Below are 12532 nucleotides of genomic sequence, written 5' to 3'. Positions count from 1 at the left end.
ACTTGCTGTACCAGCCACGATCAGTATTTGCACCATCTAAATCTGTTTAACCCCTTAGATGCTGCTGTCAATAGTGACTACATCATTATAAATGGTTAACAGAGTGTGGGGGCTTCTTCTTTGTCACAATTGATGCCCTCAGATCATGATTTTGTTGTCCTGATGTTTGCCATGGCAATTCATGACCAAATAGCGGCCTTAGAGTCTGACGGCTGTAGTAATCTGTTTAGAAGTTAGCAACATTTAGGTGGTAAAAATACACATTTTCATTTCTGTCATACCACTTTGCATTAATTCCTGTAAAGCACCTGAAGGGTTAATAAACTACCTGACAGCAGTTTTCAATATGTATGCTGTTTTTAAAATGGTATCACGTTTGTGGGTTTCCCAATATATGGGACCCCTAAAGTCACTTCAAACATGGATACGTCCCTAAAAAAATAAATTTTGCAAATTTCTTTGAAAAAATGAAAAATTGCTGCTACATTTTTAAACCTCCTAAAATGCTAACAAAATAAAATAACATTTTACAAATGGTGCTGATGTAAAGCCGACATGTGGGAAATCTTATTTATTAATGGTTTGCTGTTGTATGACTATCTGGATTAAAGGGAATCATTCAAATTTAGAAAATTGCTAATTTTTTAACATTTTTCTCAAATTTTTGATATTTTTTATAAATAAACACAAAAAATGTTGAACAAAATTTACCATTATCATAAAGTATAATGTGTCACGAAAAAACAATCTCAAAATCACTGGGATTTGTTGAAGCGTTGCAGAGTTATTACCACATAAATTGACACTGGTCAGATTTAAAAAATTTGTCTCGGTCACTAAGGGGTTAAATTACTTTTTGATTATGTAATGTACTAGATGGCAGCCCGATTCTAAAGAATCGGGAGTCTAGAATCCATATATACTTTATTTATTCAAATGTAAGAATAATACAATTAATAAATAATAGTAAGAAAGAACGAAAAATGGCTGCACTCACGAGCTCTTGACAATTCTTGTTATTTAAGGTACAGTTACACAGGATCCATGAACATGCTTATGAGGGGAGGGATGAAAGACATCAGACGACAACTTTGCGTGTTGTGGGCAGTGTCAGGTAGTAGGAAAATAGCCAGTTAATAATAGGCAATAGTTCTTTGCAGGAATGCAGATATTAATAAATAGGCAGTTTATATTGCAGAGAAATTGCTGGGCAATAATGGACAATGTCCTTATGTGGCAAATAATAGAGCAATATACCCAATGTGGCAAAGAAGAGGTTAATAAACGGCAGTCTCTCAGTATAACAGTCAGTGAATAATAGGCAGTATATGGAGAAAACACCAAACAAAAGTTCAAAATTGGTGTGAAAATGTCACTGAACCACTTCACAACTAAATATATATAGTTTTGGTAAATGGTATTATCATTTTTTTGACGAAATTCGGCAGGAGCTTGAAGAGCAACGTCACTGGGCCCGCCTCCACGCAGTAGAAACTTGCTGTGAGGTAAAAATTCAAAAATCACACCAAAATGGCGAGCGGAGTGTGTCACAGTACGGCACGTTTCTGATTGGTCGCTCGCAGCAGGCGGCAACCAATCAGACACTGGACACTGTTGACGTCACTTATCTCCGGACATTAGCTCCGGACATTAGCTCCGGACATTAGCTCCGGACAAAGCCACGGAAGTTGGCACAAATTGCAGGAAGTAGTATTCTAGGCAATTATATATTAGATTATTAAACTCATTGAATAAAAAGCTCTGGAGTAGATTCAGGGAGGTGTTTTTTTTCCCCCACTTCTTATTTACTTTTTAAGACCAACATTTTATGTAGATTTAAAGGGAACCAAATGCTGTCCAAAACACTGGGCATTGTGAATCAGAGCTTGGCTGCACCATTATAGTCATGTATGTTTTTTTCTGAAATACCACAGTGTTTTATGGAAAATGTTGAAGAGCTAGCACGGCTTGGGACAATAGGGAGCAACCTGGGTAGTCCGACGACATCCCTGGGTGGCTTCTCCTTGCACCACTGCAGTTGATTGACAGATCTTTCCTTATATACACAAATGGGAGAGACCTGTCAGTAAACAGAAGCCGGCCGGAGCCACAGCGGACTAGTCAGATCTCTCCTTATGGACATCCACCAGGCTGGCTGTTTAAGCTACGTTTTCTCAAATGTTTCAGATTAAAGCATAATTGGCTTCAATTGCGCAGCCGATGCCTGATTCGTGCTATCTGTGGTTCGGGCAGCATGAATCTAGTGACAGGTTCGATCACATAGTAAACGGGCCAGGTGAAATCTGATCTGTTACAGTACAAGCAAATAAAAGCATATCCAGGAATAAAACAGTGAGACTGTATATACACTGTGTGCAGAATTATTAGGCAAGTTGTGTTTTAGAGGATTATTTTTATTGTTGATCAACAACTATGTTCTCAATCAACCCAAAAGACTCATAAATATCAAAGCTTAATATTTTTGGAAGTTGGAGTGGGTGTTTTTTTTAGATTTGGCTATCTTAGGAGGATATCTGTTTGTGCAGGTAACTATTACTGTACAGAATTATTAGGCAACTTAATAAAAACCAAATATATTTCCATCTCACTTGTTTTATTTTCACAAGGTAAACCAATATAACTGCACAAAATTTAGAAATAAACATTTCTGACATGCAAAATAAAAAATTAGTGACCAATATAGCCACCTTTCTTTATGATGACACTCAGCAGCCTTCCATCCATAGATTGTCAGTTGCTTGATCTGTTTATGATCAACATTGCGTGCAGCAGCCACCACAGCCTCCCAGACACTGTTCCGAGCGGTGAACAAGGGGGCCATGTCATTATTTTTTCTTCTTTGAGACCTTTACTGGCCAGCCACGCTGTGGAGTAGTTGGAGGCATGTGATGGAGCATTGTCCTGCATGAAAATCATGTTTTCCTTGAACGATACCGACTTCTTCCTGTACCAGTGTTTGAAGAAGTTGTCTTCCAGAAACTGGCAGTAGGTCTGGGAGTTGAGCTTCACTCCATCTTCAACCCGAAAAGGTCCCACAAGTTCATCTTTGATGATACCAGCCCATACCAGTACCCCACCTCCACCTTGCTGGTGTCTGAGTCGGAGTGGAGCTCTCTGCCCTGTACTGATCCAGCCTCTGGCCCATCAAGAGTCACTCTCATTTCATCAGTCCATAAAACCTTTGAAAAGTCAGTCTTACGATATTTCTTGGCCCAGTCTTGACGTTTTATCTTATGTTTCCTGTTCAAAGGTGGGCGTTTTTCAGCCTTCCTTACCTTGGCCATGTCCCTGAGTATCGCACACCTTGTGCTTTTTGTTACTCCAGTAACGCTGCTGCTCTGAAATATGGCAAAACTGGTGGCAAATGGCATCTTGGCAGCTTCACACTTGATTTTCCTCAGTTCATGGACAGTTATTTTGCGCCTTTTTTGCCCAACACGCTTCTTGCGACCCTGTTGGCTATTTGTCATGAAACGCTTGATTGTTCGGTGATCACGCTTCAAAAGTTTGGCAATTTCAAGACTGCTGCATCCTTCTGCAAGACATCTCACAATTTTGGACTTTTCAGAGCCCGTCAAATCTCTCTTCTGACCCATTTTGCCAAAGGAAAGGAAGTTGCCTAATAATTAAGCACACCTTACATAGGGTTTTGAAGTCATAAGACAACACCCCTCCTCATTACAGAGATGCACATCACCTGATTTACTTAATTGGTAGTTGGCTCTCAAGCCTGAACAGCTTGGAGTAGGACAACATGTATAAAAAGGATCATGTGATCAAAATACAATTTGCCTAATAATTATGCACACAGTGTAAGTATTAGGAAGCTATTAAGAAGTCCCAAGATATTGACATATAGACCGTGGTGGTCATAGAATTATTACTGGAACCTCTGTACATTAGGTAAAAATTTCCATGCAAATGATGACACTTGACTCGTTTTTTCTTTCTAAGATTGCAGCAAAGAAGACATGGAAGAGTAAAGACATGGACCAGACATGTGGATATCTTTCAGAAAGACTTCATATTTGTTCCACTTAATGAAGCGTAAGTAAATGCTAAAGCTCAGACTACGGAACGATCCTTTTGTTCTTACAAGAACAAGTAACATAGTTAGCAAGGCCGAAAAAAGACATTTCTCCATCCAGTTCAGCCTGTATTCCGTCAGAATAAATCCTCAGATTTACGTCCTTCTAAAGAGCCTAATAACTGTAAGATACAATATTGTTACGCTCCAGGAAGACATCCAGGCCTCTCTTGAACGCCTCCACTGAGTTCGCCATCACCACCTCCTCAGGCAAGGAATTCCAGATTCTCACTGCCCTAACAGTAAAGAATCCTCTTCTATGTTGGTGGAAAACCCTTCTCTCATCCAGCGCAGAGAATGCTCCCTTGTGACCGTCACCTTCCTTGGTATAAGCCTATCCTCGGAAAGATATTTATGTTGTCCCCTAATATACTCTACCGTATATACTCGAGTATAAGCCGACCCGAGTATAAGCCGACCCCCCTAATTTTGCCACAAAAAACTGGGAAAACTTAATGACTCGAGTATAAGCCTAGGGTGAGAAATGCAGCAGCTACCGGTAAATGTCAAAAGTAGAAATAGATACCAATAAAAGTAAAATTAATTGAGACATCAGTAGGTTAAGTGCTTCTGAATATCCATATTGAATCAGGAACCCCATATAATGCTCCATAAAGTTTATGATGGCCCCATAAGATGCTCCATATTAAAATATGCCCCATATAATGCTGCATAAAGGTTAATAATGGCCCCATAAGATGCTCCATAAACACATTTGCCCAATATAATGCTGCACAAATGTTGATTATGGCCCCATTAGATGCTCCATAAAGATATTTGCCCCATATAGTGCTGCACAAACCTTGATTATGGCTCCATAAGATGCTCCATACAGACACTTGCCCCATATAATGCTCCACAAACGTTATGGCCCCATAAGATACTCCATACAGACATTTGCCCCATATAGTGCTGCACAAACCTTGATTATGGCCCCATAAGATGCTCCATACAGACACTTGCCCCATATAGTGCTGCACAAACGTTAATTATGGTCCCATAAGATACTCCATACAGACATTTGCCCCATATAGTGCTGCACAAACGTTAATTATGGCCCCATAAGATGCTCCATAAAGATATGTGCCCCATATAGTGCTGCACAAACGTTGATTTTGGCCCCATAAGATGCTCCATACAGACACTTGCCCCATATAGTGCTGCACAAACGTTGATTATGGCCCTATAAGATACTCCATACTGACACTTGCCCCATATAGTGCTGCACAAACGTTGATTATGGCCCCATACTGACACTTGCCCCATATAGTGCTGCACAAACGTTGTGGCCCCATAAGATGCTCCATACAGACACTTGCCCCATTTGCTGTTGTTGCGGGAAAAAAAAAAAATCACATACCTCTCCGTCATTCAGGTCCCCGGCACTTTCAATATTCACCTGACTTCGTTCCGGCGCGGCTCCATCTTCAGCATCTTCTGCACTGATGTTCAGGCAGAGGGCGCGCAGTAACCACGTCACCGTGCCCTCTGACCTGAGCGTCACTGCAGAAGACGCTGAAGATGGAGCGGCGCCCGGAAGTGGAGCTGCATATTCATTACTGTAATGAGCGGTACCATGTGACCGCTCAATACCGGAAGAAGCTGGGGCGCCGGGCAGCCAGGGACCTGCAGGGACCGCGCCAGGAGCAGGTGAGTATAATTAGACAGCCCCCGCTCCCCCTCCCCTGCTGACCCCTGGGTATGACTCGAGTATAAGCCGAGAGGGGGATTTTCAGCCCAAGAAAATAGGCTGAAAATCTCGGCTTATACTAGAGTATATACGGTATACATGGTTAATAGTTTGCCCCTAGTTCTGTTTCTATGAGATTAATCAACGTGACAAACTATATGATGTTAGTTACTTGTTTACTTACTTTAAGAGTTCTCGTATCTTTTGCATCTGCTTGACTGCAAAATATTACAGCATTTTTTTTATATACTGTTCCTACAGGTATGGCAGGCTTTACTTGTGGAAACAAGCCCAGTTTGCTGTAGTTTTCTTTGTGGTTATGCTGTAGTCTAGATAATCCATTGCTGAATACAGGCCGCTTTAGAAGTGTTGACAAAAGGCTATGATTTAGCTCACAAACTAATTGAACACTCATACAGTCCTGCCAAAATTATTTGTACCCTTGAAATTGTACTAGAAAATGAAGTACCGTATATACTCGAGTATAAGCCGAGATTTTCAGCCCAAAATTTTGGGCTGAAAGTGCCCCTCTCGGCTTATACTCGAGTCACGGTAGCGGTGGGGTCGGCGGGTGAGGGCGCTGAGGCATACTTACCTAGTCCCAGCGATCCTGACGCTATCCCTGCCGTCCCACGGTCTTCTGTGCTGCAGCTTCTTCCCCTCTTCAGCGGTCACGTGGGACCGCTCATTAGAAAAATGAATAGGCGGCTCCACCTCCCATAGGGGTGGAGCCGCGTATTCATTTCTCTAATCAGCGGTGCCGGTGACCGCTGATAGAGAAAGAGGCTGCGGCACCGAAGACCAGCTGTGACAGGCAGAGGGAGCGTCAGGATCGCTGGGACTAAGTAAGTATGTAATATTCACCTGTCCGCGTTCCAGCCGCCGGGCGTCGCTCCATCTTCCCGGCGTCGCTCCGCTCTGACTGTGCAGGTCAGAGGGCGCGATGACGCATATAGTGTGCGCGGCGCCCTCTGCCTGATCAGTCAGTGCGCAGAGACGCCGGGACCGGACACCGGGAGCTGCAAGCAAGAGAGGTGAGTATGGCTTTTTTTTTTTTTTTTATTGCAGCAGCAGCAATGGCAGAGCTTTCTATGGCACAGCTATGGGGCAGTACTGAACGGCACACAGCACTATATGGCAGCTATGGGGCAGTACTGAACGGCACACAGCACTATATGACAGCTATGGGGCAGTACTGAACGGCACACAGCACTATATGGCAGCTATGGGGCAGTACTGAACGGCACACAGCACTATATGGCAGCTATGGGGCAGTACTGAACGGCACACAGCACTATATGGCAGCTATGGGACAGTACTGAACGGCACACAGCACTATATGGCAGCTATGGGGCAGTACTGAACGGCACACAGCACTATATGGCAGCTATGGGGCAGTACTGAACGGCACACAGCACTATATGGCAGCTATGGGGCAGTACTGAACGGCACACAGCACTATATGGCAGCTATGGGGCAGTACTGAACGGCACACAGCACTATATGGCAGCTATGGGGCAGTACTGAACAGCACACAGCAGTATATGGCAGCTATGGGGCAATAATGAACGGTGCAGAGCACTATATGGCAGAGCTTTCTATGGCACATCTATGGGGCAATAATGAACAGTATGGAGCATTATATATGGCACAGCTTTATATGGAGCATCTTATGGGGCAATAATGAACGGTATGGAGCATCTATTTTTATTTTTGAAATTTACCAGTAGCTGCTGCATTTCCTACCCTAGGCTTATACTCGAGTCAATAAGTTTTCCCAGTTTTTTGTGGCAAAATTAGGGGGGTCGGCTTATACTCGAGTATATACGGTAATTTCTCCCAGAAAATTATTGCCATTGCATATGTTTTGTTATACATATACCGTATTTTTTGTTTTATAAGACACACTTTTTTCCACCCAAAGTTGGGGGGAGGGGGGGAAAGTTGGGGGGGGGGAGGGGTGCGTCACAGCGGGCATGCCCTACCGATACCGTTGTCGTAGGCTGCAGACTCGGATGAGGGGATGTCCGGGTGCCTGGCGGTTGCTGGATGGTGCTGCGGGTGTCTCCGGTGCCCAGTGGTGCAGCATGGGTGTCTGGTGCTGCCCAGGCCTCTGCTGATATTTTGCGACAGGCCAGAGCCCCAGTAATTCCATGGTTCCCTGTGTGTGTGCGGTGGACTCCGGGAATATGGCCACCGCCAAGGGCGGCGCGTGCGGGTGATCACGGGACTAAGATCTCGAGAGATGAGAGTTCAGCGCTGAAATCTCATCTCTCGAGATCTTGGTCCCAAGATCACAATCTGCGCATGCGCCATCTCTGACGGCGCCCATATTCCCGGAGTCCACCGCACATGCACAGGGAACCGTGGAATTACCGGGGCTCTGGCCTGTCGCAAAATGTTGGCAGAGCCAGACACCCACGCAGCACCGTTGGGCACCAGAGACACCTGCAGCACCCTCCAGCATAATTGGACATGCACCAACACAAGACCCCCGCACCATCATGCCACACATCGGAGCCCCCCCTCATCCTAGCCTGCAACATCACCCCACTCCTGCCTCCTCTAGCAGCGACCCTGGGACCCCGCTTCGCTGCACCCACCACTCCCGGTAAGCAATAAGATGCATGGATTATAAGAAGCTCCACCATTTTATTAAAAAATATTTTTTTCTTATTTTTCTCCTAAAAATTTGGCGTGCGTCTTATAATCCAAAAAATACGGTATTTATTTCCTATGTGTTTATTAAAGCAAAACAAGAAAAAAAAGGCAAATTGGACATAATTTCACACTAAACCTCAAAAATGGGTTGAACAAAATTTTTGGCCCCTTCAACTTAATATTTGCAATATTGCAATCGATCGCTTCCTATAACCATCAACAAGCTTCTTACACCTGCTCAACTGGAATTTTGGACCACTTTTCTTTTGCAAACTGCTCCGGCTCTCTCATATTTGAAGAGTGCCTTCTTCCAACATCAATTTTAAGATCTCTCCACAGGTGTTCAATGGGTTTTAGATGCTGTCCATTTCTAATCTCTCCAGCGCTTTTTCCATCCATTTCTGGGTGCTTCTTGAAGGATGTTTGGGGTCATTGTCCTGCAGGAAGACCCATAACCTAGGATGCAAACCCATCTTTCTGACACTGAGCACTACATTGTGACCCAAAATCTGTTGGTAATCTTCAGATTTCATGGTGCTTTGTACACAGTCAAAGCACCAAGCAAAACAACCCCAAATCATCTTTGAACCTCACCATATTTGCTGACACTGATGAACCCTGAGCCTGCAGGACAGCTTGAATTTCTTTGGAACTTAATTGGGGCTACCTTTCCACCATCCGGACTATTCTGCATTGCAACGTTTCTTCAATTTTTCTCTGCCGTCCATGTCCAGGGAGATTAGCTACAGTGCCATGGCTTGTAAACTTCTTGATTTATGTGGGTCCCCACGGACAAAGGAACATCAAGATCTCTGGAGATGGAATAGTAACCTTGAGATTATTTATATTCTTAAATAATTTTGGTACTCAAGTCCCCAGACAGTTCTCTTCTCTTCTTTCTGCTCTCCAATCATAGTCCAATCCCCTTTTTACATGGTTTCAGGTGTGATTTTCAGATTGACCACACCTGTTACTTGCCACAGGTGAGTTTGAACAAGCATCACATGCTTGAACAAAGTTGTTTGCACACAGTTTTGGAAAGGTGGCAACAATTTTTTTTTTCCAGCCCATTTTTGGGGTTTTGTGTGAAATTACAGTTAGGTCCATATATATTTGGACAGAGACAACATTTTTCTAATTTTGGTTAAAGACATTACCACAATGAATTTTAAACAAAACAATTCAGATGCAGTTGAAGTTCAGACTTTCAGCTTTCATTTGAGGGTATCCACATTAAAATTGGATGAAGGGTTTAGGAGTTTCAGCTCCTTAACATGTGCCACCCTGTTTTTAAAGGGACCAAAAGTAATTGGACAATTGACTCCAAGGCTATTTCATGGACAGGTGTGGGCAATCCCTTCGTTATGTCATTCTCAGTTGAGCAGATAAAAGTCCTGGAGTTGATTTGAGGTGTGGTGCTTGCATTTGGAAGGTTTTGCTGTGAAGTAAACATGTAGTCAAAGGAGCTCTCCATGCAGGTGAAACAAGCCATCCTTAAGCTGCGAAAACAGAAAAAACCCATCCGAGAAATTGCTACAATATTAGGAGTGGCAAAATCTACAGTTTGGTACATCCTGAGAAACAAAGAAAGCACTGGTGAACTCATCAATGCAAAAAGACCTGGGCGCCCACGGAAAACAACAGTGGTGGATGATCGCAGAATAATCTCCATGGTGAGGAGAAACCCCTTCACAACAGCCAACCATGTGAACCACACTCTCCAGGAGGTAGGCGTATCAATATCCAAATCTATCATAAAGAGTAAACTGCATGAAAGTAAATACAGAGGGTTCACTGCATGGTGCAAGCCACTCATAAGCATCAAGAATAAAAAGGCTAGACTGGACTTTGCTATAAAACATCTAAAAAAGCCAGTACAGTTCTGGAAGAACATTCTTTGGACAGATGAAACCAAGATCAACCTCTACCAGAATGATGGAAAAGAGAAAAGTATGGCGAAGGCGTGGTACAGCTCATGATCCAAAGCATACCACATCATCTGTAAAACATGGCAGAAGCAGTGTGATGGCTTGGACATGCATGGCTGCCAGTGGCACTGGGTCACTAGTGATTATTGATGATGTGACACAGGACAGAAGCAGCCGAATGAATTCTGAGGTATTCAGAGACATACTGTGTGCTCAGATCCAGCCAAGTGCAGCAAAACTGATTGGTCATTGTTTCATACTACAGATGGACAATGACCCAAAACATAAAGCCAAAGCAACCCAGGAGTTTATTAAAGCAAAGAAGTGGAATATTCTTGAATGGCCAAGTCAGTCACCTGATCTCAACCCAATTGAGCATGCATTACACTTGTTAAAGACTAAACTTCAGACAGAAAGGCCCAAAACAAACAGCAACTGAAAACCACCGCAATGAAGGCCTGGCAGAGCATCAAAAAGGAGGAAACACAGCGTCTGGTGATGTCCATGAGTTCAAGACTTCAGGCAGTCATTGCCAACAAAGGGTTTTCAAACAAGAAAAACTAAAAATGAACATTTTATTTAAAATTATTGAATCTGTCCAATTACTTTTGGTCCCTTTAAAAACAGAGTAACACATGATAAGGTGCTGAAACTCCTAAACCCTTCATCCAATTTTAATGTGGATACCCTCAAATGAAAGCTGAAAGGCTTAACTTCAACTACATCTGAATTATTTTGTTTAAAGTTCATTGTGGTAATGTCTATAACCAAAATTAGAAAAATGTTGTCTCTGTCCAAATATATATGGGCCTAACTGTATGTCCAATTTGCCTTTTTTGTGTTGTTCCTATACACAAATGAAATAATCATGTGTATAATAAAATGTGTAATTGCAGTAATTTTCTTGGGGAAATACTTCATTTTCTGGAACAATTTCAATGGTGCCAACACTTTTATTCATGACGGTACAAAGATATGGTATATTGGATAGTTTGGTTGGTTTGTCATGTTTTTATTTCTCTTGCAGTGCTCATTGGTTTTTAGCGGTCATTTGTTTTCCTGGCCTAAACGAACCGATGTATTATCCTAATGAGTACTACCAAGAAACTAGTAGTCCATCCACAGCTACGGCACAGACAGATGATAATCGGGCATCTCCTCTATCTGCTGAATTACGAACCTGTTTGCAAAGTGGTTCTTCTAAGTCAACGCCTAAGAAATTGTCCAGCAAAAAGCAAACTCTTGCTTCTGGTGACACAAGTTCTGGAACTGACGATAGCGACAGCCCAGGCAACAAAAGAAGACACAACGTCAGAAAAAATGATCAAGGGCTCCAAGAATCCGATGCCTCTCTGCAAACTCCATTTCCTCAAATGGACTGTAGTACTGAAAATGTAAATGGAATAGCAAGCGAATGTAAAACGCCAATGAAGCAGTCTGGTGAGTAGCAGAAAGTGCATCGTCTCTCACTTTATGCTCGTATTTAGAAAAACATTATGTTTATACAGGAACATAAGTGAGGTTAAAAATTGGGTTCTTCTTAAAAGGGGTATAGAGGATAAGAAGAACACGGTACCACATCTATCCTCAGGTTGTGTGTGGTGGAGCTGAGCTGCAGTACCAAATACAACGCATGGACAAGCATGGTGTGATATTAGGAAGGAAGCAGTAGTGCTTAACTAACACTGGACCGCACAAGGTGACATGCAAGTCATATGTAGGCTTAATGGAAGCCGATGTATTTTACACATCCAGGCAGGGATGCATTGTCATATAAAAATATCTGCATAAAAAAATTAGTATCATGCAAATAGTCCATATCTGTGGGTGGCACTCATGTTGTGGACTTCTAACTTGGTGCATTTTTTGATTAATAAAGAAACTGCACATTCACAAATCTAATTAAAAATGTTACTGTTTTATTGTCCATAAGAGTTAGAAAAAAAGATTAAAAACCATATGGCATGGTCTGGAAATTCACTGAAATCAATCGTCAAAAAAAAAATAAATATATATATATATATATATATATATATATATATATATATATATATATATATATATATATATACAGAAACTGTCGTAATTGAAATTTTCCAAGTATTGAAGAAATAATTAAAAAAATCTCATATGCCCCAAATAGTT

General features: G+C 42.3%; 1 protein-coding gene across 11 annotated transcripts in view; it reads left to right on the top strand.

Annotated features, from left to right (window-relative positions):
• The window catches only part of SENP6 (SUMO specific peptidase 6), a 172967-nt gene that overhangs the window by 147969 nt on the left and 12466 nt on the right, over nucleotides 1-12532 (top strand). For all 11 annotated transcript variants that reach the window (XM_069726523.1, XM_069726526.1, XM_069726529.1 and 8 more), the window contains 2 exons: nucleotides 3976-4068; nucleotides 11415-11827. In XM_069726523.1, coding sequence (XP_069582624.1) covers nucleotides 3976-4068; nucleotides 11415-11827 — 506 coding nt within the window. The remainder of the gene's footprint in view (nucleotides 1-3975; nucleotides 4069-11414; nucleotides 11828-12532) is intronic.

This window comes from Ranitomeya imitator, chromosome 5, assembly GCF_032444005.1.
Source record: "Ranitomeya imitator isolate aRanImi1 chromosome 5, aRanImi1.pri, whole genome shotgun sequence".
Taxonomy (NCBI): Eukaryota; Metazoa; Chordata; class Amphibia; order Anura; family Dendrobatidae; genus Ranitomeya; species Ranitomeya imitator.
Note: the sequence above shows the minus strand (reverse complement) of the source record. Positions and strands in the feature narration are given on the sequence as shown.